Source organism: Elaeis guineensis, chromosome 4 (assembly GCF_000442705.2).
Source record: "Elaeis guineensis isolate ETL-2024a chromosome 4, EG11, whole genome shotgun sequence".
NCBI lineage: Eukaryota > Viridiplantae > Streptophyta > Magnoliopsida > Arecales > Arecaceae > Elaeis > Elaeis guineensis.
Window position 1 is genome coordinate 135,902,864 of NC_025996.2, and position 22,034 is coordinate 135,924,897.

The 22,034-nt window shown below is 37.0% G+C and overlaps 1 protein-coding gene across 1 annotated transcript; it reads left to right on the top strand.

The window, feature by feature from the left end:
• The first annotated feature begins 1,777 nt into the window (after nt 1-1,777).
• On the top strand, nt 1,778-21,732 carry LOC105042556 (mannose-P-dolichol utilization defect 1 protein homolog 2). The gene is made up of 8 exons (XM_010919829.3): nt 1,778-2,083; nt 4,547-4,700; nt 4,840-4,912; nt 5,102-5,168; nt 5,325-5,384; nt 12,326-12,386; nt 13,368-13,409; nt 21,353-21,732. The coding sequence occupies exons 1-8, from the start codon at nt 1,931-1,933 to the stop codon at nt 21,454-21,456; spliced, it is 714 nt and encodes a 237-aa protein (XP_010918131.1). The 5' UTR covers nt 1,778-1,930; the 3' UTR covers nt 21,457-21,732.
• The last annotated feature ends 302 nt before the right edge of the window (nt 21,733-22,034 follow it).

Sequence of the window (22,034 nt, forward strand, 5' to 3'; positions counted from 1 at the left end):
CTACTACTTCTCTAAATATGGACGGTAGGCCTTATAACAACCTGCTGACGCCCACTACGGTTTCGATAGTCATTGTTTCAACTCTGATAGGTGTTAATAATCTAACAAACTTTTCTATAAAAGGAAAAGGATAAACGAAAAAAGGGAGATCTCTGAACTCGACTCTTGTTCTCACCATCTTCTTCTACTATTCTTCTTTTCCGACTGTCACTGACTTAAGCATCAGAGGATCCTCTGTCGGAAAATATCCACATTTATTTATGATATATGAACTTTTTTTGTAGGTAATCAGAGTTCCGACCTGATGCTTGTGACTCTAGTGGGGCATTCAATTCGAGCTGTTTGATCCAGCCACTCTACCACATCATCAGTCGGAGAGAAGCAGTAACACATACTATCTACTTTCACTCCGTAGCATTAGTGTTGTAGTCAAGCTTATTAGGAAACAATCAAAAAGAGTCATACATGATGCATAGGACTAAATAATTTTATCAAAATAACATCTTCATGATAGATGCAAATAATATGGTTTTAACCACTACTCTATGCTTTTCCCCTTTCTTCTTCTTTCTTTTCTCTCTCTCTCTCTCTCTCAAGAAAGAGGGAGGATGACCCCTCATCAATTTATTCGAAGTTACAAAGAACCATGGAAATAACAAGATTACAAAAGAACCTAAGCTACTTAGAATTATGTTACGCCTCAATGCAACTTAAGCCACATATAGTTAGCCTTAGAAACTTCTAACCAATATGGAAGAAGTTTTCTTATTTACAAATACCTAGTAATTTCTTTTTTCTCGATAAGTGTGGTTGATCCCAAACTTTTCTCATTTTTTTTCTTTTAAAAGCATATTTGGATTTTCCTATAAATAAAATCCTATAGTTATCAGGTTTGGCCCATCTAACATATATGTGTTAAACTCTTAGTACAAATTGTGTTTGATATTATAGAATATGATATCTAACATAGCTTACGTCAATTGAACTTCTTCCAGTCCATTCCTATAGGAAGAAATTTTTTTTTGATAAGATCATTTTTCTCCCTATGAGATTCGAGCCGATTTATTCTGAAAAATTCATGAATACTATAAAATGGACTTTATCTAGTCTATATTTTTGTGAATCTTATAGAATCGCACAAAATTATATCGATCAGACCCTAATTTTCTTCTTTTTCCATTCTCTCCGCTAGAAGGTAATTGTTGACGGTCTATCCATCCTACTTTTAATTATCCTCTAAAGGCTCCTTGCATGTTGATGGTGTATAAAAGGGAAAGCCTGCCATTAGATATTAAGCACATCTGCATGTTTTAAGATATATTAATTAGATAGATTTGGTTGTACTTAAATAGATCTCTATTTAAATCTAATTTGATCTAACTTGGATGATGGAGTCCCATATCAACGATCTAAATGATTTGATGTAATTTACTATATCAAATTTTTTTTATACTTAAAAAAATTATATGATTTATAGTTTTATAGGTCATGTATTATTTTGTGTGGTTTAGATTTTTTAAATTTTTTGAGTTGATCCATCATGTAAGATTTTTAAATCATATAATTTTTTTATATATAAATATTTTAATAGCAGTAAACTATATTTAATAGTTCAGATTATCTACCCTTCAATTGAGATTTAGACCAAATTCGGTTGGAGTAGTTCGAGATCTATTTGAGTGTAACCAAGTTTATGTAACTAAAGTTTCTCTACAAGGATATTAAAGAACTCTACCTGCACGTCCTGAACGGTCCGTGATGCACTGAAAACCAAATTTCACAGTTTTTATAAAATAATATATGCAAGCAATTTTTCTCCCAAACGCTTCAGAGGTCTGCAAACCCTGCTGCAGCGCCACAACGAACACTCGTTCCTTCCTCGGTCGCGCCGGAGCGGCAAAAGCGAACGGAGAAGAGAGAGAGAGAAGCGATGGAAATGGAAATATTGGGCATAAATTTCGGTTGCGTGCTGGCGTCGCTGACGGCGGGGAAGTTCCCGGAGAAGGACTGCCTCCTCCCCCTCATCTCCAAGATCCTCGGCTACTGCATCGTCGCCGCATCCACCACTGTCAAACTCCCCCAGGTCTTCTAACCCTAACCCTGATTCCGATCTCCTATTCTCTTGCCCCCTGTTCGGATTCTTTGGTTGCAATTGGGGATGCTCTTCTCCAGAATCGGAAGTTGTGTTCAAAAATATAATCTTGGCCGTCAGTTTCACGCTGCTGAAGATGTTCGGAAACGTGTTATTTTAGTTTTCTTGTCTTCTTTGATTTGATCTAATTTTCTTGCTGCAGAGAAGAAATTAGGTGTTTTTTAAATAAAGAATAACTTTCCAGTTTTGATTACGCTAAAACGCTCGTTCCAACAATGGAAGTGGATAGGAGAGTCCTCAAATTTGATCTGGTGTTAAATTAAAAAAAAAAAACATGAAAGATATGTTCTTTCCTTGAATTAAACGTTTCGTGAATGTATCTCGTGATCTTTTATTTTTATTTTTATTTTTTTGAATTAAAAGATCAAGGTATTGTAACCAATCCGGCTGCTTGTGGAAGAGCTTCAACAATCTATGGAGCATATATACTTTATAATCTCAGACCAGTGACATTGTTCTGTTGTGCGATCTGATGAACAGAATTCTGAACATGGCAAAACATTTGTTGAATTGAACTGTGTACAATTTGTAAATGAAGGTTTTCAATAATCTAATGCTCGTAGACTAACACTGATTTTAGAAGTAGCGCCATCCTTTTTTTTTTTTTTCACGGAGCTGTGTTTTTGTGGGGTTGAGTGGTTGAAATTCATAACTCGTCTTTGTGTTAGGTCCTTTGTTCTATACCGGTATTCAGGTGAGCTTCTTGGTAAAGCTCCAGTTTAAATGTACCAAACAATCATATTACTGCATCTGGAAGCCTTTTTGATCAAATTTGTTGAAGGGGGATCTCCAATTTGATCAAGAGGTTAGTTAATTTAGAATGTTTCAGATTTTCAATCCCACCTATGAAGCCAAATTCATATGATTCATCAGTGTAAGATGTAATCGGATCCCCATCATATGTTTTGGAGACCAAAATGGCTCCTTTTCTTGCTTCATTCTCAAGAATCTCTCCCTTTTTGGTAAAACTGTCTGTAGTTTATCTGAGCAACTTTACATTCAGGCTTGACAATCATATACTTTTAGTTCCAATGAACCTGCCTTTGCAAGTCATACCATTCCTTTTCCTGTCTTTTCTAGTTGATCAAATTAGGATCTGAGTTAATACCTTTAGCAAATCTAAAACAAACAGATTAGATGAATTTGCTCTGTTCATTTAGATCTAGGAATACTGAATGGACAGCTGAACTACAACCTTAGGCAATTTGTCTTTTTTGTGATAATTGCTTCTTTTTATTAATCAAAGGCCATATAATGTCTTGGTCAGCTATCTAGCATTTGCATGATAAAAGTAGATAATGAAGAACATCAACAAGAATCTCTATATCATTGATTTAAAGGAGCAAGATAAGATATAAAAATGAAAAAGAAATGCATTCATTAAAACAGAAATTCAGCTAGTCTTCTTGTCTTTGGCTATATTGGTGACAAGGAACATAACCTAGCTTAATAATTTCTTGAGTACTTCTGTTTTCCTTCAATGCCCCTACTACTTTGAAGATTATATGGAACAGAGACAGAGATAAGAATTAATAAAGAGATTGAAGGGGTTGAATGATGTATGGAGGAGGGTAGACATAAGCCATTATCTAGGATAACTGGTTTTCTGCTGAGGATAGCAAGATCTTCTCTGCATGCTCATGTCATTAAATTGCATAGTTACCTTTTATGAGCAATTGCAAACAACCTAAGTACTTGGTGTCTAGAGATGCAGTGAGACATGTACACCTGTTAAACGATGTCATAGCCATTTCAGTTTTCTACAATCATGAATGTGGTGCACAGTTGTGAGTGAGAAATATCAAATATATATTGAAGAATTCTGCATGTGGAATTTGAGCTTTATCATTGATGACTTGGTTCAATCATTGACTGTATAGTATTTTTTGTTGTGTTAGCAGTGTTTCAATCACCTCTGACTGAGCTGCTGGAGGGAATTTTGATATTTATGTTCGTTGATGTTTGCTATTATTGGTCTAGTGGCTTTTTGTACTTTTGGCTACAATTTTGGGCACTAGCATTCTGTCATTGTTTGTGCAAGACTGACAGAACATACAACTTTTCTTGCTCCCATTGCAGATGTACTTTTCCTGTAACATGATAGCGCATTATGGTCCTATAGATGATTTTTCTTTACCGCTAAATTGTAATTTTTAAAGGAGGTTGTGATCTTATCATATTGCAAATTTGTTTCATGATTATTCATGTATCTTCTGCAAAGTCAAGCTTCATTTTGTAGCTTTGTTGTTTGCATTGGTGACAGGAGTCAGGAATTGCTTTTGCTGTCCTAGTTAGGAAACTATCTTTTCAATGACCTGCTTCAGTTGTTGTGTAGGATGCTATAGTTAGATTTCTATCATGAGCTTACACTCAATCCTCCTTTTATTCTTGCAGATATTTATCATATTGAAGCACAAAAGTGTTAGAGGACTTAGTGTGCCGGCTTTTGAGCTTGAAGTAGTTGGTTATACAATTGCTTTGTCATATTGTGTTCACAAAGGGCTTCCATTTTCAGCTTATGGAGAGCTAGCCTTCCTCTTAGTTCAAGGTATACATTTTCTACTCATGCAAGAACGTTGGGTGGACAGATTCCATATAGTGTCTGACCTTTTTTTGTCTTCAAATTCTAATATTAATGTAATTTTGTTATGGACCTTAATAAATATCTATCTGGTTTTTGTTTGCAGCTATAATTTTAGTTGCGATTATCTACTATTATTCCCAGCCAGTTGGAACCAAAACATGGATCAAGGCTCTGCTGTATCCTACATAACTGATATTTAGATATCTGCATCACTGAAATTGCTTAGGAAGTGGCTGAAATATATTGGTATATCTCAGTACTTATAGCATGCATTGGCAACCAGGATCTGAATTCTCAAAATTCCAGTCTCTACTCTGGGAGATCATGGTGTTGTTACGAGCTTTCCTTAAGTAACGGTCTGTTAGATATTGTGCTCTAGCACCAACCGTGTTAGCTGGGCAAATTGACCCAATGCTTTTCGAAGCCCTATATGTGAGTTCCTACAACTGCTATACATCTCCAAGTTACATGTGTCTTGTGTACAGAACAAGCTCACATGCTAGTTTCATTTAGCTTTGTGTGCGTGTGTGTGCATGCGTGTGTTACTAGTTATTATGTCCTGTCTAATAAACATTCATTTGTTTGCAGGCTTCACAACATGCCATATTCTTCTTTGCTAGAGTTCCACAAATATGGGAAAACTATACTGTAAGTCTTTTTTTGTTTCACTTTTTTGTGGTTGGACTAGATGCAATGGTCAATCTATCTCTTGGCTATAATTACTCTTTAATATATTTGGAAAGATCTCAGCTTTTTCTTCCCCGCTAATCTTTTTGATAAATAATTATGGTTAGTGAAAAATGTTAAGTTTGCCTAGGAGTCAGCACTAGGTGAGTTGTACTAGGAAATAAAATGTGATGAAGATTTGAAGGGTTGGAGTAGAAACTTTTTGGGGTTTTGAACTGGCTGCATATCCTGTTTGAAGTGACCTAGGATGGGTTTTTCAAAAAACACAATGAAACGGGGGCGAACTCCTGTTTCAAACCTATGGTTGCCACAGGGCAATTTTGGGCTGTCCGGCGGCCACCTGGCGGCCCTCCAACGGCCTCCTGCCGCCTTCCACTCTCTCCTCTTTTTTCTATTCCCCTCTTTCTCTCCTTCTCTCTCTCTCTTCTTGCATTTTCTTTCGTGGAGGACTGCGGAGCCTGGGAGAGCGGCCGAGGCCTCGGTGGTCCTCCGATGGCCTTAGCAACCATCTAGTGGCACTGCCGGTGTCTCCATCAGCCTCTCTTTCCTTCCCTCCTTCTCCCTCTCCGCCCCTCGCTCTCTTTCTCTCTCTTTTTCTCTCCGGTTCATCCCTCATTTCCATGTTGGTTCGGGTCCGGCACGAGGGCATACCGACTCATACCGTCGGCCAATCGGCATGAGATCCGGTTTCAAGTCAACGATTATTGGTTTGTGATCTTTAAATCTCAGACGTTCATGCCAAATAAACTCACTAAATACTAAGTTAATAAGAAATAAAAGGAAAACAGAAAATAGGCAACTAATTGAAAGCAAATTTAGACGAGAAGAATCTTAAATCCCGTGGCCCTCTGCTGCATCTTGAGATGATCTTGGATCTGCATCAGATGATTTCTCACTTCTTCCATCATAAAAAGTTGCATGTATTAAATAATTTTGGAAAAGTGTAGATTCTAAAAGTCCATGAGCATCATGCCTTTGATTAAATAATAATTTATTAATTCTAAATCTTTAGTAGATTTAGACTTTAGTTAGATCATTCCATGTTTAAAATTTTTAGTGGTCAAGGTCGTTTATGCTTGTAATTAGAGCCAACAAAGTGTCCAACTTGCATGTTAAGATTGAAGGTATGTGGATCACTAATAACTTGTCCTAGTCTTCTGAACCTTTTATGAATTTGTGCATTCTATATGTCAGTTGACTCCGAGCATCGTTCGCTACGCCATCATTCTGCGTCATAGGTTCGTTAGTGTCATAGGTTCATTAGCACACACTAACAATGAAAGTTGGCATTGTAAAGGTAAAATGAAGAAATGCTAAAAAAACACTTAAGACTGTTGATAATCAGAATTGTTCAAGGAGAAGTCTCCTAAGCACCTTGTATTTATACATGAGGTTACATGGTTATAATAGGAAACGAATCAATTACAATAGAAAACAAATCAATGACAAATATTTCCTACTCTAAATATGGAAATAAATTACAATCCTGATTTGCAGACACAAATCAAGGGATATAGGGATATTAATCAACATCTTTGATTTGCAGACACAAATCAGGGGATATAGGGATATCAATCAACACTCCCCCTCAAGCTGGCGCGTATATGTCATATGCATCAAGCTTGTTACATATGTATGTTACCTTTGGACCCTGAAGTGATTTGGTGAAGATATCTGCTAGTTGATCGTTAGAATTCACAAACGAGGTAGTGATTTCTCTAAAGATGATCTTTTCTCGGATGAAATGGTAGTCAATCTCTATATGTTTAGTCCGCTCATGGAAGACTGGATTGGAAGCAATGTGCAAGGCCGCTTAATTATCACAAATGAGTTTCATAGAGCCTACCTTGCAAAACTTCAATTCTTGAAGCAATTGTCTCAACCATATAAGTTCACTAGTAAGGGCCATAGCTCGATATTCTGCTTCTGCACTTCATCTGGCAATTATATTCTGCTTTTTGCTTTTCCATGAGATGAGATTGCCTCCAATAAGAACATAGTACTCAGAAGTTGATCTTCAATCACAAGGGGATTCTGCTCAATTTGCATCTCTATATGCAATAATGTTTGTGTGGCCTCTATTTTCATAAATTAATTCTTTTTCAAGAGAACCCTTAATATATCTCAAGATCGAAACTACTGCATCCCAACGACTGTCACAAGGAGAGTTAAGAAACTGACTTAGAACACTAACAGTAAAGGATATGTCTAATCTGATCATGATGAGATAATTTAATTTTTCCATCAGTCTTCGATACCTATTTGGGTCTGAATAGGGCTCCTCCTGATTTGGTAGAAATTTCACATTTGGATCCACAGGGGTATCGATCGGTTTACAATCTAGCATCCCAATCTCTTTCAAAATGTCAAGGGCATACTTCCTTTGAGAGATGGCAATGCTTGTTTTTGATTGGACTACTTCAATCCCAAGGAAGTATTGCAACTGGCCCGAGTCCTTAGTTTGGAAGTGTTGAAACAAGTGCTGCTTTAGGTCTTTGATGCCGTCATGATCATCACCTATAATGACAATATCATCTATGTAGACCACAAGGTAGATGCATAGATTAGAGGACGAATGTTTATAAAACACAGAGTGATCTGCCTCACTATGGATCATGCCAAATTGCTGTATGACTTTACTAAATCTTTCAAACTATGTCCGGGGAGACTGCTTAAGGCCATATAGCGATTTGTGTAACTTGCAAACAAGATTCGCCTCCCATTGAGCAACAAACTCAGGTGGTTGCTCCATATAAACTTCCTCCTCCAAGTCATCATGTAGAAAGGCATTTTTGATGTCTAGCTGATATAGAGGCTGATGGTTCATGACAGTCATTGATAAGAAAAGTCAGACAGACGCCATCTCAGCAACAAGGGAGAATATGTCTCCATAATCAAGACTAAATATCTGAATATAGCCCTTAGCAACAAAACGTGCTTTCAAATGATCCACCTGTCCATCAGGGCACACTTTAATAGTAAAAATCCATTGACAACAAACTGTAGATTTTTCAGGAGGGGAAGGAACAAGAGTCCATGTGTTATTGGATTTCAAGGTTGCCATCTCATTAATCATCGTCTGACGTCATCCTGGATGGGAAAGTACTTTCTGGACAGTATTAGGAATAAAAATGAAAGATAAGGCAGAAATAAAGATATAATGGGAAGAAGATAAACGATAATAGCTCAAGAAATTATAAATAGGATGAGGATTATGGATAGAGCGTATATCTTTACAGAGAGCTACAGACTAGTCAGTGGAATGCTTAGGTAGGCGCCCAGGATAGGTGGAGGCGCTGGAGCAGGAAATGAATTATCTGAATCTTGAGTGGAAATAGTCTCCGAGATCTCAGATTGTGGTCGATGCTGATAAGTGATAAATGGGTGTGGTAAAGAATGTATCCGCTGAGCAGGCGGAACAGGAAGTTCGGACACATATGAAGCTGGAGAAACATAGACTGACAGATCAAAATAGAAAATCGGTAAGAGCTAAGAGATGGATTCAGGTTCCACTGGTGAGCTGAAATAAGGTGTGTCCTCAAAGAAGGTAACATTTGCAGACATGTAAAATTGATGTGTGGAAGGAGAATAACATCGATATCCTTTCTGAATCCGAGAGTAACCAAGGAAAATACATTTAATAGCACGAACAGACAGTTTGTCAAGGTCTGGAGAAAGATCATGCGCAAAATAGGTAGAACCAAAAATACGAGGAAGAATAATGTAAAGAGGATCTTTAGGAAACAAAAGAGAATGAGGTACTTGATTATTTGAAACAGATGATGGCATTCGATTTATCAAGTAACCAGTGGTGAGGATAGCATCATCCCAAAACTTTAAAGATGCATTAGTATGTAACAAAAGAGTACGAGCTGTCTCAATAATATAATGATGTTTTCTTTCTGTTATGCCATTTGCTGTGGAGTATGTGGATAGATGGACTGATGAATCATGCCATGAGATGCTATGAAAGAATTAAAGGGAGAAAAAAACTCTTTTGCATTATCACTACGCAAAATAGAGTGTCCAAACTGAGTTTGAATTTTATTACAAAAGTTTTGAAAAATAGTAAACAACTCTGAACGATCTGTCATTAAGAATATCCAAGTACATCTTGAAAAATTATTAATGAAAATAACAAGGTACCTATATCCTAAGATAAAACTGACGTGACTAGGATCCTAAACATCAGAATGAACAATGTCAAAAGGAGACTGCTCGATTATTTACCTTGCTTGAAAAGGATGTCCGAACATATTTTTCAAGCTGAGACGACTCACACTTTAAAGACTGTAAATGAGAGAGATGAGGGATCATCTTTCTCAGCTTATTTAGACTCAGATGATCTAAATGACGGTGAAGGAGACTAGGGATACTGTGACAGCACATATGGTAGAGGATGGAGGCTGGAGATAATAAAGTCTTTGTGATTTAGATCTTACACCAATCGTCTGTCCCGTACTCCGATCTTGTATAAGAAAAGAATCAACAAAAAAGGTTATAGAGTAATCAAGAGTGCGAGTAAGTTGACTAATAGAAATTAAACTAAAGAGACAACTTGGTATAAAAAAAAAATAGAATTTAAGGATAAAGAGGGGAGAGGTGTAGCTTGACCAATGCCAGTAACTTTAGCTTTAGAGCCATCGGCGAGGGTGATGTAATGTGGTGTCTTGAGAGATGATAATTTTGAGAAAAGGAAAGGATTACCAGCCATGTGATCAGAAGCATCAGAATCCAAAATCTAAGATCCATCGGACGAAGAATGAGAGAGGCAAATTGTAGAATTATCAGTATGGACTACAGTAACTGAAAATGAAGCTTGTTGGGCTACTTTAAATTGAAGATACTCCTTGCATTCACTGTCTAATAAAACATTCTGGTTGTCACTCCCAATATCCGATGCTTGAGATTGTATCATATTAGCTGATTTCTTTGAAAAATCATGCAAAGAATAGCACCAGTCTCGAGTATGGCCCAAGCAATTATAAAAGAAACATTGAGGGCGATTACCAGATCCATGGCCACCTCTACCACCACCACCACCACAGCCTCGGCCTCCACGGTCAGCCATATTAGATACAAAGGCTGAAGATTTTGAGATTGTTTGGAAGCCAACTCCAGATGCTGTTTCTGGAGGAGGAATTCGTAGCAAACGATCAATGAGATCCTCTATAGGAATATTAAGATTTGTCAGAACTTGATTCCGAACAGAGTCAAAATCTTTATGAAGACCATGGAGAACGAACACCATATACATGTTGTCAAGCTTGTCTAGCATCTTCTGAAGGTTATCACTGGTCAGTATCAACTTGATTCCTTCAATGGTGGATTGAGCTTTGTTTAGATATGAGGGTAGGTCATGATCCGTCATTTTGAGTGTCGTCAGATTATGGACAGAATCATACAAATATTGTATATCATTGGAATAGATGCTCCGAGCTTTCTTCCATATGTCATAGCATATTTTATATGAGCGAAAGTGCACTAACAGCATTGGATCAATGGACTGCCATAACAAGGACACCAACTGATAATCAGCCTTCTTCCATTGGTCCCTCTCATCAGCATCGATATCTTCTGCTCTCTTGATTAGATGCTCAGAGAGTCCTTGATCTAAAAATCATACATCAACAGCAGTATACCAATCCAGAAATTTTTACCATTGAGTTTCTCTGATGTTATGGTAGGAGTGCCAGAGAAAGTGAAGGAAACAAGGCCCTTCTTCGAGTCTGATGCGGAAGCCATGAGAGAATGATTTTACTGAACTGATCTGACGACGAGATGATGACCAAAAACAGGGGCAGAATGGGATAACTAAAACAGGGGTAGAAACGTAAGGAGGGGATAGAGATAGTGTTGTCGGGGCTTTGTTGGAAAGATACACGGCAAGGAGATCCGGCTGACTAGAAGCTTTTCCACAGAGGATAGTGGGTCCATCGGATTTTGACAAAGGCTCTGATACCAACTTAAGATTGTTGATAATCAGAATTGCTTAAGGACAAGTCTCCTAAGCACCTTGTATTTATATATGAGGTTACATGGTTACAATAGGAAACGAATCAATTACAATGGGAAACAAATCAATGACAAATATCTCCTACTCTAGATATGGAAATAAATTACAATCCCTAATTTGCAGACACAAATCAAAGGATATAGGGATATCAATCAACATCCTTGATTTGCAGACACAAATCAAGGGATAGAGGGATATCAATCAACAAAAACATAAAACTTTGTAGTTAATACTTGTATCATTTGTGAGCTAGACTATATTTGATGGTTTTATTGAGGATCAGCATCTGAATACTTGATTCCAAACCTTTCTGTTATCTAATTGAATCTTATGCTTTAATTATTTAAAAAAATCCATACCCTAGTTGTGAAACATAACTGAAGCAAATATATCAAACCATATTTTGATGACTTGAATTCATAATAAGCATCAAAAAGACCATACAAAATTCAACAAAATTATTTACTCTCTAGAATTCAGCCTTTAAGGTATTAATAAACCTTGAATCCCTCAAGATGTTTATCATACACACTCTTTGCATGGCACAACATTTGCATACACAATAGCATTTCATACTTATGAGTGCAATTTCATATACTTTTTCACTAAACTTTTGAGTTATCAAAATCTGATACAATTATAACCTCATTATCACTTTCTTTTCATAAAATTTTTCATATGACAGATCACTTCACACATTTTTGATTAATGACAATCTGGTGCTTGCAATCAAATAAATCACTGCTTTCATATGTGAGAACTTTTACTTATTTTGCCTTAAGTTATGAACTTTGTCTTATGGTTATGTTGCATTTATGAATCTTTGCTTATTCTCTAGAAGAATATTTCTTTCTCATAGTTTGTGACATGACTTAATTTGTTGCAGAACAAGAGCACCGGGGAACTAAGCTTCTTAACATCGTTCATGAACTTTGGTGGTTCTATTGGTTAGTACATCAAAATTTGATAAGCAAAACAACTTGATATTATCATATCTTTGCAAAAGCATACATTTTTTAAGACCAATTAAATTTGCACACAACAAATGCATCTAATTTTTCTTGAGATGTCTCTATAGGCTGTTTTTTAGAGCTTTTAACCTTAAAATTATGTTCTTGTGATTTTGATTAATTTTTAATACTTTTAAATTGTGATAGTTGAGATTTTTTAGGTGTGTGTTTGTTGCAAAGAGGAAATTTCAGAAAAATAGAAAAAGTGTAAGATGATGAGGGGAGAAATGCATGAATTGAAAGTTCTTGTCAAAGAAAATTTAGACTTTCATGATTTTGGGTCTTTTCTGAAATTGTATAGCATAGTTATACACCCAACATTATAAAATTGTAATTTGTAATTTCAATTAAATTGCTCAGAAAAATTCATGAATTTTCAGTGCACTCAAACACACCCAAATTCTTCTTTTTTGTATAAACTATATTTAATTTCTTTTACACGGCTTACTCTTTCTTTGGTTGCTAAGAAAAGGAAGGAAAGAAAGAGAATTTAAGTTTGATTTGGAAAAAAGGAAAAGAATATGAGAAGTTTATCTTGTCTAGTCTAATTGATAAATTGCAGACTAAATTGTACAGCGGATATAAAAAAGAATTTGACCTTCATTTTCTCCCTATTGTTGTCCATTGAAACTTTTTTCCAAGCAAATGAAAATAAGATTTCCCTACTTTCTTTCCTTGTACTTCTAAAGCAACCAGAGAAGGAACCTTTACTTCTTATCCAAAATGTTCCAACATATTCTTAAATTTCTCTTGAATATTTTTCCAAATAACTTATTTGAACCCTTGTTATTGTCATATTAATCCCAAGTCTTAACTGAAGCACAGTCTGTTTCCATTTTACACTGCTGCACAAGTCAATAAACTTCTAATCCACATTGTTTGGTCTCTGGACTTAATACTCTGTTTGTTAATTTGCAGTACGAGTTTTTACTAGCATTCAGGAAAAGGCTCCATTAAGTGGTATCCTTTTTTTTTCCACTTCATAATTTTCACTTATTTCTCTTATTCTTAGCTTTTTGATATGTGATTTCTGGATCACCTTCAACCTACCTAATTGATCTTTAATGATGTTTCTTTGATGTTCATTTTGTTTCTGCACTTGCACAGCATTCTTTATTTATTCTCTTTGCGACATGACAATAATTTTCTTGCTGTTTTGCTGCATGTTTATATCCATAATGCAAAGTGCTTGATATCGAATAATGTTTTGGGAAGCACCTGACAAAATGTTGACTAATGGATCCATGCTCTAAAAGATTTTGTCTTTCATCTTCTACGGACACAATGTTTTTTTATTAATCTAGCAGCAAGAAGGTTTCAGATCTGCACAGCAGAGAAAGAGAACAGAAAGGAAGAAAGAAATAAGAGAAAGAAAAGAGAAGAAAATAACTCCAGGTCGTCCCTCCTCCTTGCACCCTCTTTTTCTTTATTGTGTTAGGGTGTACACATAACAACTTGATAAAAATATCCCTGCAGTAAGAGACCAGTCTAATCGGTTGCAAAGTTGGTCCATAAACAAAGCCCATAATAACCAATAAAACACTATAATATCAACATAAGATAACTTTAACACTCCCCCTCAAGTTGGAGCATATATATCTCCCATGCTCAGCTTGGAACAAATAGTGTAATGCTGAGAATACCGAAGAGACTCTAAGAATATCAACAACTGAGTAACAGGCTGCTATTCCTCCACCTTTTCTCTGATAAAATGTCAATCCACTTCAATATGCTTTGTTCACTCATGAAAGACAGGATTACTTGTAATACGAATCGCTGCCTAGTTATCAAAATATATTTTCACGGGTTTGTTAATAACAAGCCCAGTTTTTCAAAGTTTTCAACCACATAGGTTCACAAGCTTTATTAGCCATTTGCTCTGTATCTGCTCAGCACTTGATTTATCCACAACTCCTTGCTTCTATTTATCCAAAGCAGCAAGTTTCCTTCGATAAAAGTAAAATACCCTGTGTGTACCTTCTATCTCAAGGAGATCTTGCCCAATCAGTATCAGAAAAACGTTCAATAAAGATATTTCCTATGGGTTTATGAATGACTTATTTTCCTGGTGATCCTTTCAAGTACCTCAATATACGAACAACTGCCGCCCAGCATGAGGTTTGAGGAAAGTGCATAAATTGGTTGACCAGTTAACTGCAAATGTATTGCTTGGTCTTCCGATAGTTAAGTAAATAAGCTTGCCTACTAATCTTCTATATATCCTAGTGTAAAGTAACAAAACTTCTTGATCCAGTATAAGTTTTATGCTTGGATCTAGGGGTGGCAATTAGGTTGGATCGGGTTGGATATAGGTCAGGTCAGAAAATCGTCAATCCAAATCCAACCTGTTTATTAGACAGATCAAAAATTCAGATTTGAATCTGACCTGTTTATTAAACAGGTAATCCGATCCGACGCACTCAATCTGTTTATTAAACAAGTCAAATTAGGTTAAATGGATTAAATAGGCTAAACAGATCAGGTTAAATGGGTCAGAAACAGATTAAGCAAATTTTAAACAAGTTAAATAGATTTTAAATGAATTAAATAGATTAAACAAGTTATCTGACTCAATCCGATATGAATATTAAACAGGTTAAATGGGTTAAACGGGTTAGACATCTGAAATCCAAATTCAATCCAAATATTAAATGGGTTGATCTGTTTATGACCCAAATCCGTTTAGCCTCAACCCAAATCTGTGTATGGTGGGTCAAATATGGGTCGGATTGGTGGGTCGAGTCATATTTTGCTGGCTCTACTTAGATTGATTGGATTATCCACCAATCGTGCACCAAACACTCTAGTCTCAATCAAAGATCCAAATCATATTGTCTATGACACAAACTATTGCTAGCTTTGGATCTTTCCATCTCAATATCCAAAAAATATTTTAGATATCCTAAATCCTTGGTACAAATCTTTCTGAACATGCTTCTTTACCTTTTCAATCCTTTCTTTACCCTCTCTTAATGGATTTGGGAGATTTAACAATTTAGGGCCTATTTGGAAACAATAGGAATGGCCCAGTCTATAGGATCTCTGGATCCTAGGGATAAAAAGACTATTACCATTCCTTTTTCCTATTTGGCTAGTTGAACCATAGGATAACAAAATCCTATAGGAAAAAAAATCTCCTTGAAAGGTCCTTTCTTTCCTACGATTATCAGACTCTCCCTTCGTGGCCCCATCTCATTTGCAACAGATTTTCTGAGCACGATAGAGCGAGCAAGTGAGCGGCACATGATGGCGAAGCCCCTCGTTTTTGGCCATCGGACTTGATCCAAAGGGGCAGACACTGCCACCATAGAGCACCTCAAGGCCTTCCGTAGCTCCTGCGGCCACTGCCCAGAGGCCGATGGTGGTTTTCAGATCAAGATGGAGGAGCCCATCTATGATGCCGTCACTAAGGATTATGCCACTCTTGTTGACCACTACGGGGAGGCCTCCCGCATTTTTATCGTTGATGATGATGACCTCAGCTACAAGGATGAGGGCCAGGAGGACTTTTCCCTCCCTAGCTTCCTTGAGTCCGATGAGGTGCCCTCCAACGGCGACAAAGATTCCACCTCAGAAGGCACTCTCAGATTGCAAGGGACATCCACCTCGCCTAGTTTGATCTTTATGACTCTTTTATCCAATCTCAGATGGAGCACTTCATTGTCCCTTTGTCTCACCTGATCTCTGCCTTCCAGAAGAGCTTACTCTCTATTTTTTTTAAAAAAAATATCAGAAGAGAAACAAAAGTGAAGGCTTTTCGAAGCATGAAATGCATGGTTTAATGGAGCTAAACTGGCTTTCTAGTCTCATACATCCTCCTCCCTTTATTATTTTTTAAATTGTTAATGCTGTCTGTTTAAATATTTGACACACTTAAGATATATAAGAATTTATTATAGTGGAGGTGGAAAGGGGAGTTCAGGACTTTTTTTTTTTTAGTTCGTTGAAGATGGGGGGGGGGATGTGGGGAGGAGAAGAAGGATGGGGAATAATTAATAATGATGATGAGAATCTCAGCACCATTCATAAGGTTTCATTAATCCGATGATTCAGATTGGCCGATTATGGAGGTGGAAGTCACTTTCTCTTTGAAGTCAAAGGTGGTCTGGGTTATAGCTGGATATTCCTGTAAAAGGAGAAGGAGATGGACTAGAGCTAGGGCTGAAATCGGATTAGATGCGGATTGGATGCCACCATATCCATATCCATATTTGTTTCATCTGACGAATACAAATATGGATACGGATATTATTCATATGCAAAAATTTATATTCATATTTGTTTTAAATGGATACGGGTACAATTCGGATTCTAGAAGTATGGATATAATTACAAATATGACTTAGATAATTAGACTTTATGACTACAGAATCAAAAATATTACTAAATAAATGATAAATCAAGTTAATAACATGTTTATATAGTGGCATATTTTTCTTAAAAATTAATTAGAATCATATAAAATTATATAAGATTAGATATAGATTCGGATATTCAGATATGGATCGGGTAGTTGTCTATCCAGATTCATATCCATTTTTCTTTGATAGATATAGATACAAATATGGATATTAGTCGAATTTTTAAATTTCTATCAACATCCAGATTGATTCGGATACGAAAAAGGATCCGGACGTATAATATCCATACCACTTTCACCCCTAACTAAAGCCTATATTAGACCCATCAAGATCTAGGATGGACCTTAGTAGCTATTCATGGGTCCTGGGGTCTTGCTGCCCCATTGCTAGATTCATAATAACAGAAAAGTAAGAGGTCATATTCATAATAGAAAGTAAAAATAAGGGGTTGAGAGAGAAAGGGGAAGAGGAGGGAGGGAGGGGAAAGAAATCCTAATTTGTTATCCAAACATAGGAAGGATTAGTTACATGGGATTTTTCTTTCAATAGGATTTTATGTATAATCCTATAAGATCAAAACCTATATTCCATCATGAATTTTTATCCTAAAGTTATAAATTCTAGGCACCCAAATGGGTCCTTAAGGGTATGGTAAGAGTAAACAGTGAAGGATTCATAATAAGGTTTGTCATACTAGTCGGTACCATATCATAACTAAGCATACCATACCGGTACCGAATCGCTATGTGGTACCATACTGTACCGACACTTAGTATGCAAAACCCATTACCATACCGTACCATATATCAATACTGTAATAGGATGGTAGCAATATGGGATCTAGTATCCAGATGGTGAACCTTATTCATCTTCTATCAAAAAGAAGGATTCATAAGATTGACCCGAATAGGTGGAGACAAGTCAATTGGTTATGGTTTTACTTGCATGCATCTTCGATTTGTATCAACTTAATAAGTGGGTAATTAGTATTAAAGGTTTCATAGAGATGTCTATATTAAAATGAATTCATGATGTTGAGTTGGAATATTGGCCAAAGGGAGCTGATAGAGCGAGTGTGGGTCATATTGTTCCCATCTTGACCATAAGGTAGGAAATGCATAATAGTCTCTACTCTCTACCCTATTTTTGATTTTATCCTCTGAGTGACACAACATGATTTGAAGCAGTCAGTTAATTCATTTTGTACTTGCTATTGAAGACAAACTTGTTCCCCAAAAAAATGCTTCATAGGCACTGGGTATCCCTACCCCATTCTTTGCCTCAGGGCAACAAAACATGATTTGAAGCGGTCAATTTAATCATTTTGTACTTGTCATTCAAGACAAACTTGTTACCCAAAAAATGTTTAATGAGCACTAAGTATGATGGTCCATGTATTTTGTTCATATAGGGATTTTATCTCTTCAGTCATGGAAATGATTTACATAGAATAATTTCTTTACAAGAGCATATAAGTGTTGCCTCTTTGTTGGACAGTGGCTAAATCAACATATGTAACACAAGTGGAATTTTGGTTGGATAAATGGGTTATATAAGTATTGGAGCAGTTTAACAATTTGGAGAAGCTAATTTGTTGATCTGATTCTTATCAGCATTGGCTAGTATAAGATTTTCAGGGAAAGAAATGACGAGCTACCTGTTATTGCTAAAACTAACAGACCTGCGGGTAATGTGTGGTGCTGCTTTTTGTTAGAATTGACGTTGTGAGAGATGCAATGCACTATTCCATTATTTCTAGCTGTAAAAACATGTACAAGGTGGAAAATATGAGAGAAGACAAGCAGAGATGTGGAGGACAAAGGTTGACATAGGAAGAGCCAGATCTGCTGCTTCCTTAGACCTGGAAAGAAGGAATGAAAACATACAGAGGAACTTAGGAATTGAATGTCCTTGCATCTCACCACCTATATTTTGCTCTCTTGTTCTTTTATGGGTACCAAGGCTCAATTATCGTATCACCAATGTCCAGAGTTGTTCTAGTTGAAATTGCTTGCCAAATATCTACTCATGTGAACTTTGATCTGCTTGTACATGTGCCTTTTTGATTGAGATCCTCACCAGTATGTATGCCCAAGGATACAGCATTTTGTTTTCTTTACCTATCCTTTCTCTAACTAGTACTTATTCATTATAAATCTCTATTTGCCGGTCATTATTCCTCATTCCATTGTACACTGCTTTTCCATTTCAATAGAGTTTTCGCCTCAACCCCAATATGATTATGCTTTTCATGATTACTGCTAGCTTGAACTAGATCACTTGAGCTCCATGGGAGGCTTAAAGTGTTGTATCGAGTGTCATAACGTGGTTGTGAGCATTACCTAGTATTCAAGATTTTGACACTTGCAAACTTCATGCACCACCATTACGCCGCATGAGGTAATGGACAAAGAAATGAGTTCAAGAATCAATTGAAGCTTGAATGCTGAAGCTAAAGACAAGATATGTTTGAGAAGCTCTCTTGTTACTTGTACCTATGCTTATTTGTTGCCAAACCTCCTAAGCCTTGAATGTATAGATCTTGGTTCCACCTCTAGCCATCAAGTTAACGCATGCTATGCAACGTCCACGAAACTGGAATTGGGATCTATGCCGGCCGGCTGGCGGTAAGAGTTGGTAAAGATCCGTATCGGATTGGACCGGTGCAAACTGACACAAAAGAGAAGAAACAAAGCGAGGAGGCAAAAAGAGAAAGAGGGGAGGGGGAGGGAGGGAAGAGGGTGGTTGGACAAGACACCGGCGGTGGCCACAGATGGGCCGTGGGCGAGCTCGGAGGGCTGCCGAGGCTTCTGCTTCCTTTGCTAAATCTCGATCGAGAGAGAGAGGAGGGGAGGGAAAGAAAAGAAGGGAGGGAAAGCCAGTAGAGAAGCCGTCGGAGGGCCTCTGGCTGGCTGTCGAACGGTGAAATCGCAGTCTGTAGCTCCACAAGTACGAAACAGGGATGATCGCTCATGTTTCACAGAATTTTTTTTAAAAAACTCCAATTACAGTGAAGCCGATAATGGGTTTGCCGGTTTTACTTAAGTGAAACCGGCAAACCCCAACAAATCCATTGCCGGCTTCACTGTTTCTCTGATTTTTTAAAGTGAAGCCAGCAAGCCAGCAAATACGTTGCTGACTTCACTGTTCATCATTATTTTTAGAAAAATGCAATGAACAGGATTGGTCACCCCTGTTTAACGGCCGTGGCTCCGCTTGCACCTTTTTCGCCATCCAGTGGCCAAGGCGGCCACCCGACATCCTTCGACGGGCTCTCCGCAAGCCGTGCCTCCCTTCGGTATCATCGCTTCCTCTTTCTCTCTATCTCTCTTGATTAGATGTCCTAACGGGCGACATCGAGCCGCGGAGGCCTCTGTAGCCCTCCGGCAGCGGCGTTTCTTCTTTCCCTCATCTCTCTCTCTTCCTCTCTTTCTCTCATTTGTTCGGTGTTCCGAATTGGCTGGCTGAACCGTCTCGGTTTACAGCCAGTATGGCTCGGAACACCCTGAACTACCCGGTTTGGGCCACTATTTTTAGTCTTCTAGTTAAAAGCCTTGAACTTTTTGCTGATACTTGACAATAAGTAACCTTCTATAGAAACTCGAGAAAATTATTTGAAAGTGTTGAATTGCATATAAGCACGATGAGATGTTGATATGGAATCAATATTAATAATTAAAGAACTGATATGAGGTGCATAATTTCTTTTCTTAAAGCAATAGGGAAACTTCTAAGCAGAATTTGCTGATTTGCAAACAAAAGGCAGACGTCAAGATGAAGGTTCCTACTGTTTCTCATGTTGGATATGAATTTAAGAGGAGGCTTGCTTTGACATTCTGTTGAAGATATTGTTTAAGATTTCCATAAAGAGTAGGATTTACAATGTTATTAGAGAAACTAGCTAGGCTGGGTCCCATTTTTGGTCTTGAAGCCTTAGTTTCCCTCTTCCAAATGTTTCTTCACTTTCTGTTGCTCAAATTGGATTGCTGTTGCTGTATTGACCAAATTTAAATGGCGTATTCACATTTTCATTATTGCCCCATTTCAATTTGAATGTTAATCTTTTGTAAGGAAAAAAAGATCTCTCCATCATCTCAATGATGTCAGGGGGACTTGCCCTCCCTTTTCTCTTAAAAGGAGGGTATTGCATAAGATATTTTATTGTGCTGAATTGCTTTTCTCCATGCTATCATTTCCTACATTGTGCTGGTAATCTAATTTGCAGTCTTTTGCACAATTATCTTTTGTTATTACTGGTTGCTCTGAGAACCTATATCATTTTTTTAACCGCTTAATCAAATATCTGTCTTTTATTGCACCATTTTTTTAAATTTTCTTATAAGCTTTGAAATTTTCAGTTCTATTTAGCTTTTTGTAATGCCTGTTTTGATAGATATAAATATGTATATACATGACAATATGTTTGTGTTCTTTCAACCTAATAGTTAAATTCATGCACAAAATATGCTTCCCTGCATGTACCTTTTTTGCTACTGGATCTGCATTTGACATTTGTGCTTGTTGCCCTTAATTTGTTCAAAGTGGTTTTGGGTTCTGTGATCGGCATTGTGATGAATGGCACCATATTAAGTCAGATACTTACGTATCAAAAGCCGCCCACAAAGAAAGAGAAGAAAGTACAGTGAATCATCAGATTTTGTAAGCTTGGTGCTGCAATATCATCCTTTGTTTTAATGCAAAGTCTCAGGAATGTAGTCCACATGTCTTCACCCTTGCATTTTTCATCTCAGCCGTTTGTATTTGGTGGCTGTGGGGATTCTCAAGAAGGCTCTCAGATTGGATGTTTTCTTCATTCCCCTTTCTCTGTACCCTTTTTATATAAATACACTCTCTTAATAACTTTAGAATGAATGAAAATGTAAAGGAAATACATGATCTCAGAACAGAGAGCATATTTGTCAGATCTACTTCAGACTATTTTTATTGCCAGGATCTTGGTCCTCCATCAAATGTTCGATTTGAGTAAATCATGGGCATTGTATGTTCCATGTACCATGCTTTCTAGCCTATCCTCCACTGGAGCTACTGGGCAGGCTTAATGTGTTACTAAATCAGGGAAGATTTTTTTTCTTTTTTTCTTTTTTTAATTTTAATTCTATATAGATGTAGTTTCTCTTAAGTTGCTTCATGACATGTACTACAATACATCATGTAGTTCTTTGCAATTTATAAGTAATGTATCCTTTTGAATTTAATTGGCTTT